The 18,398-nt window shown below is 37.0% G+C and overlaps 1 protein-coding gene across 1 annotated transcript in view; it reads left to right on the forward strand.

The window, feature by feature from the left end:
• DNAH8 (dynein axonemal heavy chain 8) overlaps positions 1–18,398 on the forward strand; it is a 406,776-nt gene that overhangs the window by 338,868 nt on the left and 49,510 nt on the right. Inside the window, exons 86-88 of the mRNA XM_069073664.1 lie at positions 2,550–2,666; positions 3,229–3,330; positions 13,249–13,409. Coding sequence (XP_068929765.1) covers positions 2,550–2,666; positions 3,229–3,330; positions 13,249–13,409 — 380 coding nt within the window. The remainder of the gene's footprint in view (positions 1–2,549; positions 2,667–3,228; positions 3,331–13,248; positions 13,410–18,398) is intronic.

Below are 18,398 nucleotides of genomic sequence, written 5' to 3' on the forward strand. Positions count from 1 at the left end.
AAATAGAAGGGAAGGGAATAAAAGAAGTGGGATGTGTGTGTGATAGAAGAGAGGGCAGACTGGGGGAAGGGGTAATCAGAATGCACACTGTTGGGGGGTGGAGGGAGGGGAGAGATAGGGAGGAAATTTGGAATTCAAAATCTAGTGGAAATGAATGTTGAAAACTAAAAATAAATTGATTAATAAAACAATTTTAAAAGCTTCCTTTTAGTGAAGAATAAACTTATAAAGGCAAACCTTAGACCCAGGTTCAAGTCGTACCCCTTTAAACCACTTAACCTCTGGGTTTTCCTTGCTCTCTAATACTTTAAGTTAGACCAATTTCAGCCACTTTGCATTGGCAGAGGGAGTTCCCATACAATGAAATCACAGGTTCCGGCCACCACGCCCCCAAAATAAATACTTTATGGTTTAAAATGGTTCAACTGTGAATACTTTTTGAACTCTTAACACCTAGTCTTTTGATTTATATAAAATAGAGACTAATGTGTTTTAAATATTTCAAATTAACATGTATACATGATGCACGTCAGAGCTGACCACTTCTTACAATGGACTAAGTGTCTCACATCATCATCTTTTTAAGCTTATCTTTTGTACACATAGTAGAGCAAGGGCCTTCCTATGCTCATGCCGGACCTAGGTGCATTTATTTAATAAGTAAACAAGTCAAACTCATAAAATGTTTTCTAAATGTTGCACAACTGTTTACAGTGGCTATGAAAAGGCACAGCTTGGTAGAGCCCTTCAGATAGGGTCAAAAAGTCGATGGGCAATAAAATGTAGGTTGCTGGAGGATGGGGATTATTTTCATTTTGTATCTTTGTATACCTAGCTGCTAATGTAATGCCTGGCACCCGAGAGGAGCTGTGCCTTGGAAAAACCTAGGGACAATAAGAAGTGGATTTGGAGAATTGGTATATTTCAAGCCTGGGAGACAGAGTTGGGAAATGACATGCTAAATTCAGATATCAAAAGTAGTCTATATTCTACTAAAAGCAAGGATTTTATTAGGACTTTGGGTAGGAGTGGAGAGAAAAACTAGAATGGTCCTTTTACAACCAGCTTTTACCATAATCTCCCCGCCTACTTTGTGCTTGGAGGTAGAAGGTGGGGGAAGAAAGGGGAATGTAGTTGAAGGAATGAAGAAGAGTCAATAAGGGAAAGTCCAGAGGGGCACTAAGAAGTCTAATTCTAAATGTTTAGTACACAGGGAAAGCACTTTACGGCCCCCCACCTCAAGCACTGGGGCTACATGTTAATAAGTGGCTTCTGCTAATAATTCTGCTAATAAATAATATAAATTTCATTGACAGAAATAATTACTTGGGGACCAGTTATAGGCCCAGATATACACTAGCACAGAAGGTGATAAATTAGGGGTCATCTGTATGACTCATATATGTCTAAGACCCAAAAATACCAGTCCCAACACTTACACATCATTCAGATAGATGCCAGAGAATCAGAACAACGGAAGGATGCTGGTCTTTTTTTTTTTTTTAAAGCAATCGGGGTTAAGTAACTTTCTCAAGGTTACACGGCCAGTTATTTCTGGGTGTGGTGCTGAGTATCTGAGCCCGGATTTGATCCAGGTCATCCCGACACTGGAGCCGGTGCTCTTACTCGCTGAGCCACCTGGCCACCTCTAAGCAATTAGGGTTAAGTAACTTGCTCAAGGTTACATGGCCAGGTGTTTCTGGGTGGGTGCTAAGTGTCTGAGCCCGGGATTCGATCTCCAGGTCTTCTCAACACTGGAGCCAGTGCTCCTACTCGCTGTGCTACCTGGCCGCCCCAAGGATGCTTGTCTTTTGACAACAGTTCAGATTTCTGTGGATCTTGTCTGCTCTTCCTGTTTAGTTATCCTTTTATGGTGATATTTCAACTTTATTTAGTAAACAGAAAGGACAGGCACCAAGGGAAATTTTGTAGAGGTGGCTGTGTGGTAACATAAAAGTTTTGACAGACATATCATGTTTGTATCAACAGTCATAATCTCACCTTCTGTCTGTCTGTCTGTCTGTCTGTCTCTGTCTCTCTCTCTATCAATCTATCTATCTATCATTTATCTATGTATCTATCTCTCCCTCTCTCTTTCCAATTACAAAATTACCCAGTGGAACTAGGAAGGAGTTTAAATTCCTTTGAATCACAGAAGCTGTGTTCTTAAAAGTGAAAAATATAGACCCTAACATTTTAAATTTGAACAATTCAAAAACTTAATGTATTAATAACAAACTGTATTCTTATGAATCAACAATGGAGTTGAATTCTTTTAAATTTAGAGATACTGATTTTGCTCCAAGTCATGGTAAATAGTTTCAAGGTCTCTTCTTCAGTACTGTTTGTGTATAGAATGACCAAAAAATGTTTGTCGGCTGTGTGTGCACCATGGCTTATTAAGCCTGTGTCAACTTCTTTAGGCATCTCTGGTAGCTCTTACTGTTCTTGTTTATTAAATTTCACTCCATTGAGGAGAAGCAAACATCATATTAAAAAAAAGAATATTCTACTGAACATTTGCTTTTCTGTGGTTATTTTTTTTAAAGGAACGACGCAAGTTTGGCCCCTTAGGATGGAATATTCCTTACGAGTTTAATTCAGCTGACTTTACAGCAAGTGTTCAATTTATACAGAACCACCTTGATGAATGTGATATCAAGAAAGTGAGTAGTATTTTTCTGTACTCATGCCTTTTGTTCTTGATAATTCCCAAATCAGCATTTGCCAACTCTTTTTAGTTTATGAGATACCTTTGATTTTGCTAGTTCACACCAATTTCAACAATTTTCTTGTTCACCCATATCTAACCCACTCCCAGTGAGAACACACATCCTCTTCTCTCTACCAAGGTTACAAACTTTATTTACTACCTCATAACCTCAGGTTATGAATCAGGAAAAGGAAGTAAAGAAACTGTGGCATCATACTTCATCTGGCCAAATGTCCTACTTGAGATAACCTATGGGACGCACAATACAGTAGTGCTTCCTGTTATAGACTTTCCTTGATAAACAAATTGTAAACTATTAAACAATGTAAATAAGTGAGCTCTGATTAATATATAATAAATTTTTCCATGTAACTATGTTTAGTATTTTCAAGAAATACAAGGCTTCCTATTACTGGTCCCAACTTCCTCAACTCTCTCCCTGAAATCAAAGCCCCAAGATGTTTATTATTGTTCATTTTATTGATTTTAGTTATAACTAGATGTTTTTTAAACAGGGAGTATCATGGACTACAGTACGCTACATGATTGGAGAAGTACAATATGGAGGCAGAGTCACAGATGATTTTGATAAACGTCTACTTAATTGCTTTGCTAGAGTAAGTCAACTTAGGAAAAACCATAAAAATACATTGTATTACAGTCACTGTCATTGTCTAGGTTTTAATAATACAATTTTTTTGTTTGTAGTATATAAATTAATCTTTACACTAATTTTAGTATAGGATTACTGAATAAAAATCAGCATTTTTGTGTACTGTAGGAAAGGGAACTACCCTCAATTCTCAGTTTTCTACTTTTCAAAGGCAAATGTAAATGGTTTGGGAATTATTGTTTTGTGAGATTGATTTGTGTTGCATTCCCTATATTCTGGACTATATCAGTAAGACTTTGTCTTAAAAAAAACTGATTCCTCTGGGTGTGGATTTTAAATGCAGTCAAACTTTTTTATTTAGTATTTAATTTTTCCCCAGTTACATGTAAAAACAATTTTTAACATTTGTTTTAAAAAATTTGAGTCCCAAATTCAATCCCTTCTTCCCTTCCCCTTCCATTGAGAAAGCAAGCAATTCCATATAGATTATATAGGTGTAGTCATGCAAAACATATCCATAATAGTCATGTTGTGGGGAAAAAAAAAACTCAAGAAAAAGTAAAAAAAAATTCTGCAATCTGTATTCAGACACCATCAGTTCTTTCTCTGGGGATGGACAGCATTTTTCATCCTAAGTCCTTCAGAGTCATCTTGGATTGTTTTATTGGGAGAATAGCTAAGTCATTCACAGCTGATCATCTTACAATATTACTATTATTTTGTATCCAGTACATTTCACTTTACATCAAACCATGCAAGTCTTTCCAGGTTTTTCTAAAAGCATCCCTCTCATCATTTCTTATAGTACAATAATGTTCCATCATAATTCCATACCACAACTTATTCAGTCATTCCCAATTGATGGGCATCTCCTCAATTTCTAATTCTTTACCCCCAGAAAAGAGCTGCTATAAATATTTTGTACACATAGGTCCTTTTCTTTTTTGTTTTTCATCTCTTTTGGGATACAGACCTAGTCATGATATTGCTATGTCAAAGGCATGGTTTTATAGCCCTGTGGGTATAATTCCAAATTGCTCTATAGAATGGTTGAATCAGTTCACAACTCTGCCAACAATACATTAAGGTCTCATTTTCCCCACATCGTCTCCAACATTTGTCATTTCCCTTTTCTGTCTTATTATCTAATCTAAGAGATATGAGGTAGTACCTCAGAATTGTTTTAATTTGCATTTTTCCAATCAATACTGTTAGAATATTTTTTCATATGGCTATAGGTAGCTTTAATTACTTCATCTGAAAACCGATTATATCTTTTGATCATTTATCAGTTGCAGAATGGCTCTTATTTTTATAAATTTGACACAGTTATCTATATATTAGAGAAATGAGGCCTTTATCAGAGAAACTTGCTTCAAAATTTTTTTTACAGTTACTATTGCTAACTGTATTTCCCTCCATTCTATTCCCCCTACTCCCACTTTTTCTATTCTCTCTCTTTTCACCATGTCACTCCTCAAAAGTGTTTTGCTTCTGACTACCCCTTTCCCCACCCTTCCCTCCTTTCTATCACCCCCTCCCTTCTTTTATCCTCTTCCCTTCCTACATTCATGAAGGGTAAGATAGATTTCTATAACCATTGAATGTGTATCTTATTCCCTCTTTGAACCAATTCTGATGAGAATAAGGTTCATTTACTCTCCCTCACCATCCCTCTCTTCTCCACCAGTGTAAAAGCTTTTTCTTGCCTCCTTTATGTGAGATAATTTACCCCATTCTACATCTTCCCTTCTCTCTCAGTACATTCTTTTCTCACACCTTAATTTTATTTTTGAGATATCATCTATTCATATTCAACTCATACCTGTGTCCTCTATATATACTTATTCTGACTACCTTAATAGTGAGAAAAGTCTTATGAGTTACAAATATCATTTTCTCATATAGGAATGTAAACAGTTTCACCTGAAGTCCCTTATGTTTTCCTTTCCTATTTACCTTTTTATGCTTCTCTTGAGTCTTGTATTTGAAAGTCAGATTTTCTATTCAGCTCTGGTCTTTCCATCAAGAATGCTTGAAAGTCCTCTATCTCACTGAATGTCCATTTCCCCCCCGAAGGATTATACTCAGTTTTGCTGGGTAGCTGATTCTTGGTTGTAATCTTAGCTCCTTTGCCCTCTGGAATATCATATTCCAACCCCTCTGATCCTTTCATGTAGAAGCTGCTAAATCTTGTGTTATCATGACTGTGGCTCCACAAGACTCGAGTTGTTTCTTTCTTGCTGCTTGCAATATTTTCAGTTTGACTTAGGAACTCTGGAATTTGGGTGTAATATTCCTGGGAGTTTTCATTTTTGAATCTCAGGAAGTGATCAGTGAATTCTTTCAATTTCTATTTTATCTTCTGATTCTAGAATATCAGGGCAGTTTTCCCTGATAATTTCTTGAAACCACTACAGTTGCCAGCAATTCAGTCACTCCAAGGTCTGCTCTGGGCTCACTTGGACCCAGTCTGCACTGGTGCAGCCTGTGTTAGACTGCACTACTCTCAACCTGGTGCAACAGATCTTTTCTTGATGACCTTGTAAGTTGTCTTGGGCTGGAAATTTGTTTCACTCTTTTTATGGGTTCTGCTGCACTAGAATTTGTTTAGAGTTATTTTTTTTTTATTATTTGGAAGGTTTTAGAAGAGAGCTCAGGCAAGTCCATGCCTTTACTCCACCATCTTGACTCTGCCCCCTGAAATGCAGTCAAATCTTGATTAATCAGAATATTCTCCAGGGGTATCATGTTTTGTACAATTGAAGTTTTTCCAGGAAGGTATTTTTATTTCAACTTTTCCTTTTTGAGAAACCTTCTAGACAGTTTAGAATTACTATGATAATGTAAACAAAAATAGTGTTAAAAGTAACTGAACTCAGACTCATTGCAATGACCAGTCTTGGCCCATTTCTCGCCATTTGTTAAAGAGATGAACATCTACAAGAGTAGAAAGTTGCACATGCTATCATACTAGGTTGACTTATGACTTGGTTTTGCTTAACTTTTCTGTTTTAAGAGAGAATTCAGTACAGGGGAAGAGAGAGAAGGAAAGAGGAGCAATACCAGGAAATAATTGTGTTGTAAGATCTCTTTGGGATACAGACCTAGTAATGATATTGCTGGATCAATAGATATGCACATTTTGGTTGCCCTTTGGGCATAGTTACAAAATGTTCTCCAGAGTAGTTGGATCAGTTCCCAACTCTACCAAGAATGCATTACTGCCCCAAGTTTCCCAGTCGTTTCCAACATTTTCTTTTTTTTTTGTCATATTAACCAATCTGATAGGTTTGAGCAAGATGTATGAAGAAGATATAGTTTCCTTCCTTCTCTTTTAATTAAGTCTATTTTTGCTTTTACTTTGAGATTAGGATTGCTACCCCTACTTTTTTTACTTCAGCTGAAGCTTAATCGATTCTGGTCCAGCCCCTTACCTTTACTCTGTGTGTGTGTGTGTGTGTGTGTGTGTGTGTGTGTGTGTGTGTGTCTGCTTCAAGTGTATTTCTTATAAACAACATATTGAAGGGTTCTGGTTTTTGATCCACTCTGCTATCCATTTCCATTTTATGGGAGAGTTCACCCTGTTTACATTCACAGTTATGATTACTATCTGTGTATTTTCCTCTGTCTTATTCTTCCTCCTGTTTGTCCTCTATTTCCTTTCATCCTTTCCCTCCTCACCGGTGCCTGACTTCTGTCTACAACCTCCCCTGATCTAACCTCCCTTCTGTCAGTTCCCAACCCACCCTTTACTTAATCCCTTCCTTTCATACTTCCCTGTTGGGTAAGATTTCTATATTCAACTGATTGTGTGTATTATTCTCCCTTTGAGCATGAGGGTAAGATTACAGTGATGCCTATAGCTCACTGTCCCATATTCCCCTCCACTGTAATAGGTCTTTCAAACCTCTTAATGTGAAATAATTTACCCCATTCTACCTCTCCCTTCCTTCTATACCCAATGTACTTCTTTTTCTCATCCCTTATGTCATTCCCTCAAATTCACCTTATATTCATACCCTCTGTCTATTTATATTCCTTTTAGTTCTACTAGTAATGATACACTTTCTAAGAATTATAAGTATCACCTTCCCATGTAGGAATGTATACAGTTTAGTTTTATTGATTGATTTCCTTATGTTTTCTTTTCCCTTTTTATCTGTTTATGCTTCTCTTGGGTCTTGATATTGAAGATCAGATTTTTGGTTTAATTCCAGTCTCCTCCTTATGAAAGCTTAAAATTCTTCTATTTCATTGAATAATCATTTTTCCATAACCACAGATCTTTTAATGTTGCAGCTACCAAGTCCTGTGTAATCCTGATTGTGACTCCCCAATATTTGAATTGTTTCTTTCTGGCCACTTACAATATTTTTCCTTGACCTGATATTTCTAATGTTTGGATATAATGTTCCTTGGAGTTTTTATTTTTGGGTCTCTTTCCTGAGGTGGTGAGTGGATTCTTTCAATGCCTATTATGCCCTCTGGTTCCAGGACATGAGGGCAATTTTCCTTGATAATTTCTTGAAGGATGCTGTCTAGGTCTTCCTTTTGACTTAGGCCTTCAGGTAATCCAGTGATTCAAATGCTGTCTCTCTTGGATCTATTTTCCAGGTAAGTTGTTTTTCCCATGAGGTATTTTCCATTTTTTCATTCTTTTGAATTTGTTTGATTGATTCTTAATGTCTCATAGTGACATTCGCTTCCACCTGCCCAATTCTAACTTTTAAGGAGTTATTTGCCTCAATTTGCTTTTGTACTTTCTTTTCCATTTGGACAATTTCATTTTTAAGCAGTTGTTTTCTATTTCCAAGCTGTTGACTCTTTTTTTTTATAATTCTCTTACATTACTTTTATTTCTTTTCCCAATTTTTCTTCTACTTCTCTTCTGTGATTTTAAGCTCTTTTTTGAACTTTTCCAAGAGTTCTTTCTGGGTTTGAGATCATTTCTCATTTTTCTTTGGGGTTTTGCCCATAAGTATTTTGACATTATTGGCCTTTTCTGAATTTGTATCTTATTCTTCCCTGTCATTATAATAACTTTCTATGTCAGATTCTTTTATTGTTGTTTGCTCATCTTTTTTGGCCTTTTCCCTCTGTTTTAAATTTGAACTCTGCTCTCAGGATGGAAGGGCACTATCTCAGCCTTCTTGTGCTAGGGGCTGTAGGCACTGGCTATTTTTCTGGTGCTGCACTGATATTGCCCTGAGACCCACTTGGGACCCTTGTGTCTGATGCCACTCTGAGAGGGGAGTGTGGGGGTCCTAGTGGTGGTGTCTAGCATGTGCTGAGGTCAGTGGGTATTTCTGTGTTCCCTGGGGCTGCACTGAAGCACATGGTCATGTGGCCACTGAAGGTTGCCTGTTTACCCAGGGTTATGCTGAAGCATGTGGCAGGAGGCCTGGCACTAGTAGCTGCCTGACTGCTTAGGCACCCACAGGGTTGGGTTCTACTTGTTTGCCTGGGGCTACACTGAAGCACATGGAGTCTGACCACTGGAAATTGCTTCTTTGCCTGGGTCTATACTGAAGCATGTGGCAGTTCTCAGAGTTGGAGTCTGTCCATTCCCCTAGTCATACTGAGGCACATGAAAGGTCCTGGTGTTGACGTTTGCCCACTCATTGCACTGAGGCTCAGGCTCTACCACTGGTTTGCTGAGGTGGGGCTTGCTTCTGGCTTACAGGGATGCTTCTTGTCCTGGACTGTGCTCCCATTTTACCCAAATTAGACAGACCTTTCCTGCTGATCTTTTAAGTTTGTTGAGCTAAAAGATTGTTTCAGCCCATCTTTTTTGCCGATTCTGCTGTTTCAGGATTTGTTTGGGGGCCTATTTTATGGTTGTTTAGAGGTGAATATGGGAGAGTTACAGTGATTTACTACTTATTCCACCATCTTGGTTCCTGGAAGTCTATCAATAATTGTGTTGTAAAAAACAAGAGACAAAGAAAAAAAATTTAAAGAAAGTAAGCTTAGTATGAAATCTATTTCCTTACTTTGTTAAGAGATAGTGTATAGTAGCTGAAAGAGTAGCAACATGGGATCCAGAAGTCTAGCTTCCAGGCCAGTTTTTGCAATTAGCCAGTAGTATGGTTTTAGACAAGTTACTTTACCACTCAAATCCTCTGGTGCCTGAAGTGTAAAACAAGGGAGTTTGATTCTAAGTCCTCTTTCAGAGAAGTATGATAATCCTTTGGTATATCACTGTATAGTAATATCTCTTGTATCTGTCATATTTTTCATTCCCACTTGTTCTACCCAAGTATAAGCTTTTATCTTTTTATGTAGAGATGTGAAGCTTTTATCTTTTTATATAGAGATGTGTACAATACTTGTAGTCTTCAGTCTTCTCTTGGCTTCACTGCCTCCTAATCCATCTTACATGCTAGTGCCAAATTAATCTTCCTAATTTATAGTATTAAGCATCATAAACTCCTTTAGTGGCTCTATATTACCTACAGAATTCCAAAATTCCTAAAGTTAATATTCATTCAATTAGCAGACATTTGTTAAGTACCTGTGATGTGCTTGATGCTGGGGATACAAAAACAAAAATTAAATAGCCCCTATCCTCAAGGAGCTTATATTTTATCAGGGGAGACAACATGCTTCCATGAATACATACAAAATAAATACAAAGTAACTTAGAAGAGGAAGTGCCAGCAGGAAAGGACACATGGAAGAGGTGCTATAGTCTGACCCCTGTATACCACCTCAGCATTTACTTTCCATTACTACTCTTCATGAAACCTTCTGTAGTCAAATTAATGTACTCATTGCTCCTCCTTCATACCAGGCCTGACCTCCCATACCTTTACTTATGCTGTTAAACTGCTTATAAGGTTTTTTTCATCCTCTTCACTTATCTAAGAGCTACCCTTCTAAGTTTGAGATTCACCTCACATCCAGCCTCTCCCACAAAAGCCTTTTAAATCACTCCAGATTCAATGACCATCTCTACTTCCAAGATCCTATTGAAGTTATTGCTGGTATCTCTCATTTGACATGTAGAATTTTACTATCTCTTATTTTTATAATCTTCTTATTGTAAAGCCAAGCACAAGCAGCTTTCCAGAGGACTGCTGCTGTGAACAACTTCAAGGTTCTGATTACACAGTATTGTGAACTCTCTATTTATTCAGTAACAAACTAAGACAAAACATTTATAGAACTCAAAGTACAGCATTCACAATATTATAACTTAGCAACTTATCACTAAAGTGGCCATATAGTTTTCGCCAAAGTGGTCACATAGTTTTAAGCAAAAGATAACATTCATTTAGTAACTCAATCATTTAGTAATTCCTTAATCATCCTTAAGGAGGGAAGGCCTCCTTAATGAACACAAAGTACAAAGGTCAAAGTTATCCACCCCAGGGTCACATTGTCTTAATCTCTTCAATCAGAAAGTCCTCTTTCTTCTTAATTGGAGAAGTCCTTAACTCAATGATCTAAATGTAAAGGTCAGAGTTCTCCACCCCCTAGGCCACAGTGAATCATTATCTTCTCAGTTTGCATTAAATACCCAAGGAGAGGTCTTTTCATCTTGACTTGAGGCTGGCTGTCAGCTTCCATGGTTCCATATTGAAGCTTACAGTGTCTAGTCCACCTCAAGTCCTTCACACTTTCTGTTCCTGGGAAGACAAACTTTGACAAAGCCACAATAACATCCATGCACATTGCTGGAATCCTCATCAATTCACTTTCTGCCTGTGAAATCAACATAGACCCAACAACAAGGTCTGAGGAATCAACACAAATCATCAGTATAGTCCCAGTACCTCTGAAAACGTCAGCAAGACCCTCTTTTAGGATTTCTGTAAATGTACAACAAGAAAATCCTCTTTCAGGATTTCTGAACCAGCAGCAAGGTCCCAGGGCTTCTGAAACAACAGAAATGTCCTCTATTAGCAGTCAAATCTGACAAATAACATCAAAACAGACAGACAAAGTACCGGTACCACAGCGATGCCTCCTCCCAGTTCTCCTCTCTTCTCATTTCTCAGTTCTTCTCAATTCTAAGTTCACTTCTCGGTTTTCAGTTCTCTTCTCAGTTCTTCTCTTTCCAGCCTGGGCCTCTGCTCCTCAGCCTCAATGATGCTTGCTCCTAGAAATTCTGTCCTCTCTCAGCTTGGGCTTTTCCTTATATGTGGTATTAGCTCCTCCCTGTTCTGCCCCTTCCTATTACATCAACAAGTTCATCCCACTGTGGGATTCACAAGTTTTGGATCTTAATACTTGACACAATCATGAGCTTGAAACAAGGTGCTAAGTACCTGTTGTCTTGCCAATACAAGGGGCAAGGAAGATCTTCAAATTTCATCACTATTGCACTAATGTATATATACTCTCTGCCCAACTAGGTTTTAAGCCTTCAGAGGTAAGGACCATATCTTGTATACCTCTTTATGCTTAACATAGTATCTTATAAATAGTTGATAATCCATGATTATTTCTTAGTAATGATAATGAATATAATTTTATTGTTTTAATTGAGGATCTTATGTTTCAGAATAATCAATATAAAACTAACTTATTATTATACAGTACTATAGGGATTGTAGATTGAGATGGATCTGTACTGCTCTCAGGACTTTCTCTAGAGGCAGCATGGTATAAAAAGGTGGGTTGTGGCAACATTATTCATATTAGCAAAAAGCTAGAAACAAAATCTATGCCCATTGAATAGGAAATAACTGACAAAAGAGTGGTATATTAACATAATGGGATATCATTGTATTGTGAAAAGAATGCAGATGTTAAGAATTTAGAGAAACATGGGAAAAATTGTATGAATCCAGTTAATCAAAAGGCATCTATTAGATGCTTTCTCTGTGTAAGTCAAAGGTACCCTGAAGTGATGCAGAATGAAAAAAGCAGAGCCAAAAGAATACATACATACACACCTACTTGTAGATATACAGATGTATACAGGATGTCCCAAAAGTTTTTATGCAATTTTAAGCCATTAAAGCATAAAATTGTACTAAGATTTTGGGGACAACTTGTATATATACAGACATATAATCCATCCATACATATGCATATAGACAGATATAGATATATAACCATTGTAACAATGTGAATACAATCAATGTTGAAAAGCAACAAGTTTAGTCAAATAAATTGGTCAATGTTAGTACCATCTAGTAATCCAACTTTTCAGGGAATGTACTTCATATTGGAGAGTGGAAGTATTTAGGTGTTTGGTGGGGAGGAACCTATTGTAGCAAAACAAAATATATCAATTTTCAATGAAAAAGTAAAATAAGGTACATAGATAGATTTGCCAGCTGCTCAAAAAGGGGAATAAAAGAGAGAACAAGGAACTTAGAGCCATAAGTCCTGGGTTCAAGTTTCTGCTCTACTACTCATAACTATACTTAATAATCTTTCACTCATGAACTAAAAATTCACTCATGAAATTTTTAAATGCTACCCCCTTCCCTCCTGGCAAAACATTTGTTCCTTGAAGTATTTTGTGGGAAAAACATCAGAACAGCCTAGTATAGTGAAGAGTATACAGGGATTGAAGGCAGAAGTCTTGGACGTGAGCAGTAGTTCTGCTAATTATTTGTAATGTGACTGGGCAAGTCATTTCACATATCTGGGTTTCAGCTTCCTCATCTGTAAAATTAAGATAATACTACTTTAAAGAGTAAAGATAATACTTCTTTAAAGAGTCATTGTGTGAAAAGTACTTCAAATGCTATTATTAATATGAAATAGAGGCTAAAGCCTAGTTGTGTTTATGTTTTGACCTACATTTATGAACCTATTTAATTGATATTCATTTGTCATTACTTATTCTCTGAGTAGTAAGAATAATATTAAACAAAACCAATGCAAAAAGGATGTGATTTCTCCTTACCTTTATACTTAGATGCTTATTATTTATATTTTAAAATTTTGTTTTACATAGGTTTGGTTCAGTGAAAGGATGTTTGAACCAACATTTTGTTTTTATACGGGTTATAAAATTCCAGTATGCAAAACTTTGGAACAATACTTTGAATATATACAGTTACTCCCTTCAATGGACAATCCTGAAGTTTTTGGTCTCCATCCTAATGCTGATATTACGTAAGTTCTTTAGCCTTTCTGAATTTACAGTATACATTGATAAATCCAGGCTTGCTGCCCATGTTTTTCATTTTCTCTCTTTACCAGGGTAATAATTTGGAATTCTGGTGTCTGAGATGGGGGAGAAGGGAATATCATGATATGGCAGAAAAGATACTGGACCTAGGTTTGACTCACTACCTAGGTGACTTTAGGTGAACTGCTTAACCTTTCTTGCGTCTCAGTTTCCATATCTGTGAAATGAAGGAATTAAAAGCGATCTAGCTCTAAATTTATGATTCCATGATTCTACAGGATGTGTCTATTTTACTCATTGCACCAAGGATTGTTTTCTTAGGTACAATTGTACACTGGGAAAGGGGCAGCCTGTCACCCATGGAGTCTGGCTTTTGCAGACTGTGAACACAATAAGAGCTCCGAGAAAGATTAGAGTAGTATAGGAAGGCTTCCTAAAAGAAGTGGACTTGAGTTGGTCCTGAAAGATACAGGCAGGATTGTGCTGGAGACAGCTCTAACCAACTTATGAGAGACCATTGTTTCATTGTGAGTATTTGCACCTCAGAAATTGAATTGCTGCATATCAGGGCTTGATATATTTTTTGTTGATTGCCTAGACTTAAGAAAGTGGTAATAATGCAGATTTAACCTAAAAGTACATATACATATATATGTATTTTTTTCTGGAACATTTACCAGTATACTCCTGTATTCTATATACTCTACATAATATATACTCCTTTATAAACAGTGCTTAAGCTCAGAAGAAGTGCAGTAAAAGGCTCAGGAAATGAACTCATTACCAGACTGGAGATCTTATTATGCAATAATAACAACAACTAAAATTTATTTAGCATGGTTTGCAAAGTGCTTTACACCCATTATCTCATTTAAACCTCATGGATATAGAACATGAATGCATGAAGAAAGGAAAATATACCAGGATTGAAGAATAGCATAAGTAAGGTGTGGAGACATGAATTATGGTGAATCATAGGTGACATTAAGGAAGTTGCCTGGAGAAGATTGGGGAAATATTGTAGAGGGAAATAAGATTATATTATAGAATGGAGTCAGATTATAGTCTTAAAAGCCCAGTAAAGAAGTAGGCAACTGAAACAATAGGAGACTATTACAAGCTTTTGAGGAGAGTTACATGACTATAATATGGTTTTAGTCAAATTTATCTGGTGTTTGATATAAAAATTCATTGGAAGAAAGAAAAAACCTGAAATCAAGGAGACCTTCTAGGAGTCAGTGACAGTAATCTGAGTGTGAGATAATGAGGAGGTAGGCTAGGAGTGACTGTGGGAGTGAATAGGAAAGGGAGAAGAAATGTTCACTAGGACTTGGTTATAAGATAGTAGGTCAATCAGACAATTAGTAAACATTTGAGAAGAAGTATTCATTCACTTCCTAACTAACTCAAGAAGGAGAAGAGAGGTTCTCTCTGCCACACACACCTGCTCTGGCAAAAGGCGTCTTTCCACAAGCTTGGCTACTGTTGCCACTGAACATCATAGCATATGCATAGGGTGATTGGATGGTAAGCCTTAGGACATAGAAGAAAAAAATATTCCCAGGAATCCTAGTCCATTTGGGAATAAATAAATTGGGCCAAGAAACCAGGGTTTTTTTGGTGGTGGTGGTTGTTGTGTTGGGGAAGTGCAGAATTGATCATTTCAGTTTTGCATGTTAAGTTTGAGGTACTGATGGGACACTTACCTGTGGATCCTCTGCCCAAAGGAATATGAATTTTGATTGCTAAAACCTAGTGAAATATCTTGGGGTTTGTGGGCTAGATTTCTTTTTATAGACCATGCCTTAAATCCAAATCACGCTGTTTCTCCTTGATTGGCCAACAGTAACTTCTTAGCCCAAGCCTCACTTGATCGTTGTTTGGATTCTAATGACTCAGAGTGAATGTAAATAGCAGTTGTTTCTATTTTGGACAGAAATCTGAGAGTCTTCCCCAATCAGATTGACTTTATTTATTTATTTGTTTGTTTGTTTGTTTGTTCGTTCATTCATTCATTCATTCATTTGCTTGTTTATTTTTTGACTAGGTAAGAGGCCACCCTTTGCCTTATTTTTACCTAGCCTTAATAACTGAATGGGCATTGCCTCAGACAAACTGAGACCTGCAAAAGACCTTAGTTTAAAAAGGCCAAGGTCTCCCACTGCATCCTTGGCCTTTTTAAACTAAGGTCTTTCAGTTGTCCTGGTCTATATCTTTCCATTGGAGGAGAGAGTGAGGCTGGTGACATAACTGTCCCTCACTTAAATCTAATTCACTTGCAAGTCATGACATCTCCTTTCTGATGTCTAGGCATTTGGAAATAAAGGACTTGAGAAGAAGTGGGAGATTTGACTGGATACATAAGATTTAAAAGTCATTGAGAAGGCAGTCAAATCCATGAGAGTGGACCAATTCTTGAAATAATGTACATGGGAAGAAAATCAGAGGGGTAACAAGAGAGGCTTGGGGAATACTTATAGTTAAAGGTCAGGTGATGAAGAGAGGCCAGCAAAGAAGACATAGAAATGATTGGTGAGGTAGAAATAGGTTTAGGGTTTTGGTAAATGTATTTGAGCAGGCAAGCCTACTGATCAGCCCTCAGTTTCCAAACATGCTAAGAGTTTCTAGTGTTTTTTAAGACCATAGTGAAGAATTTTATGTTCTCTGCATACCTGTGTCTGGTTTTCCTTGGGGGGCAGGGAGAAGGAAGGAAGAAGAAAAGAAGGAAGACAGATGTTTTGCCTTTATTTAGGTATACATTTTATTTTTATATTTATATATATTTAGGTATACATTTTATTAATTAGTACTCTTGCCCTTATTTAGGAACACATGATTTTTGGTGCAACAGAAGATTCAAACCAAATAAATACTTTAAAATAAGTAAACTCTTTCCGAAGTGCTTATGTACCTTGGAGACAGGAGCCATAAAAATGTATACTTTATTCATATTTTATAATCTAGATTTATAAGGTACTAAGTACTATGCAAATTCAACTGTTTTGATGCCAAAGACAGTTACTTATATTTCACTGTTTTCCCATCAGTGCTTATGTATGTCTTTTTACATTCTGTAAATTCATCAACTGCCTCATTACAACTTTTATATTCATTTCCTCACAGGAAACATTTAAATGTGTACTTTCAGTATCAACCAACATTCTATTCAGGATTAGATAGTTATTCATGCTCATTGATATTTCATGTACAAAGATGTATCAAAACAAAGCTCTTTGCTTTCCTCATTGTGATACTCTAATAACTTATTAGAGATTTAATTATCTATTTCATAGGTAGTTTTCCTGTTTCAGCTGGCTTGCATTTTTCTTGCCTGTTATTGTTAACTGGGGCTGTATAAACAACAGTACCTGGATAGGAGCTCTCCCATGGTCTGTATCTACAGGGTCAAAGCTCATCTACTTTCTACACTACCAAAGGGAATCTCTCTTCTATTAGTAACTGTGGTTGTGTACTGATAATCTAATTAAATAAACCACCTCTCTAGTTGCAAAAGGAAGGCCCCCAACTACAATGTGCAGATCCTCTACAGATGGTTTATGGGAAGATATGACTAAAAATCACCTTGGGTAAGAAAGCATACAGGAGTTAAAGTCTCTATTAGTGAAGGGAATATTCAGACCAATAAGATATTCGATCCAGCCAAGATCAAAGTAATTGGGGACCATAGTATATAAGACCTTAGTATTCTACAACAGACATGTTATTTCAACAATCACTTGCTGTTATAAATATAGTTGTATACTCCAAAGTAGTTAACTCTACTGTGCTCTGTATGCCATTCCTGATGATGTGTGACAGTTTTGGGATATCCAAATGAGATGTTAATACATCCCTGGCATAGCCAAGAAAAGTAGTCTTTCAAATAACAAATGTTCTCACCTTCAGAGTTCCTTCACACTAGCTACAACCAAACATAGACCTCATAGTGAGCCCTCTCTCTCTCTGTTTCTCTCTCTCTGTCTCTGTTTCTGTCTCTCTCCTTCCTTTCTGTCTCTGTCTCTCTTTTTCCTCTCTCTCTGTCTCTCTCTCCTAGCATATGAAGGACAGCATGACCTCTGTTTATTTAAGAGATATTTGAAAAACAAAGCCATTAAAAAGGTTCATAAAATATCAATATATATTTATAATTTTCCAGAGATAGCATATGCCTTCTTGGGACCAAACCTATTGAAGTCGATGGACCCCAGGGAAGGCATACTTGCTTACATACAGAATAATAAAGAGGAGAATTGCCAGACTAAAATTCCTCAGCTGTATTTAGTAAAATCATCAAAATAAGACCAGCAGAGCCAGGATATCCCTGATGCTTCTTTCTTTAGGCTACACTGACTTACCTTCAAAGGAGAAGGCCATAGCTAATAAAATTATTTCATTCAGGCTTTATTCTCTGTGACCCTGTGTCTACAGAGTGCCATGATCACAGATCTGCCATTTACATTTCTAGAATGGGTGCTGCAGTCTTTTTGGTCTTTATTACTTGAACAGTGTTTACTTGGTGCTTTGAAAATCTAGTCTTGCAATTTTATCACAATTGCATTTGAAGAACACTTATGTAGCAGGGTCAAAGAGGGCATGTGATTCCACTGTAAGAGGACTTACATTCTGAACAGGGAGATGAGATAGACCAACAAATCAAACCAACCAAGTGTTGGTTGAGTGCCTGCTCTATATGCAACAAGCTAGACACAGTAAAGTACAAAAAAGGTAGTAAGCTTAACTGAGAAGACAAAATTAATAAGTGAAATAAAGAACAGTTAACTTTAAATAGACTAGAAATTCAGAGAAAGGACAGATTGGTATAGACCAGGGATGGGGAAACTGTGGCCCTCTAGGTCCTCAAGTGTAGCCCTTTGACTGAATTCAAACTTCACAGAACAAATCCCTTTAATAAAAGGATTTATTCTGTAAACCTTGGATTTACTCAGAAGGCTGCATCCAAGAACCTAGAAGGC

The sequence above is a fragment of the Petaurus breviceps genome, unplaced genomic scaffold, assembly GCF_028583685.1.
Source record: "Petaurus breviceps papuanus isolate PSGF00001 unplaced genomic scaffold, PetGlider_PUasm1.0 90865, whole genome shotgun sequence".
Lineage (NCBI taxonomy): Eukaryota > Metazoa > Chordata > Mammalia > Diprotodontia > Petauridae > Petaurus > Petaurus breviceps.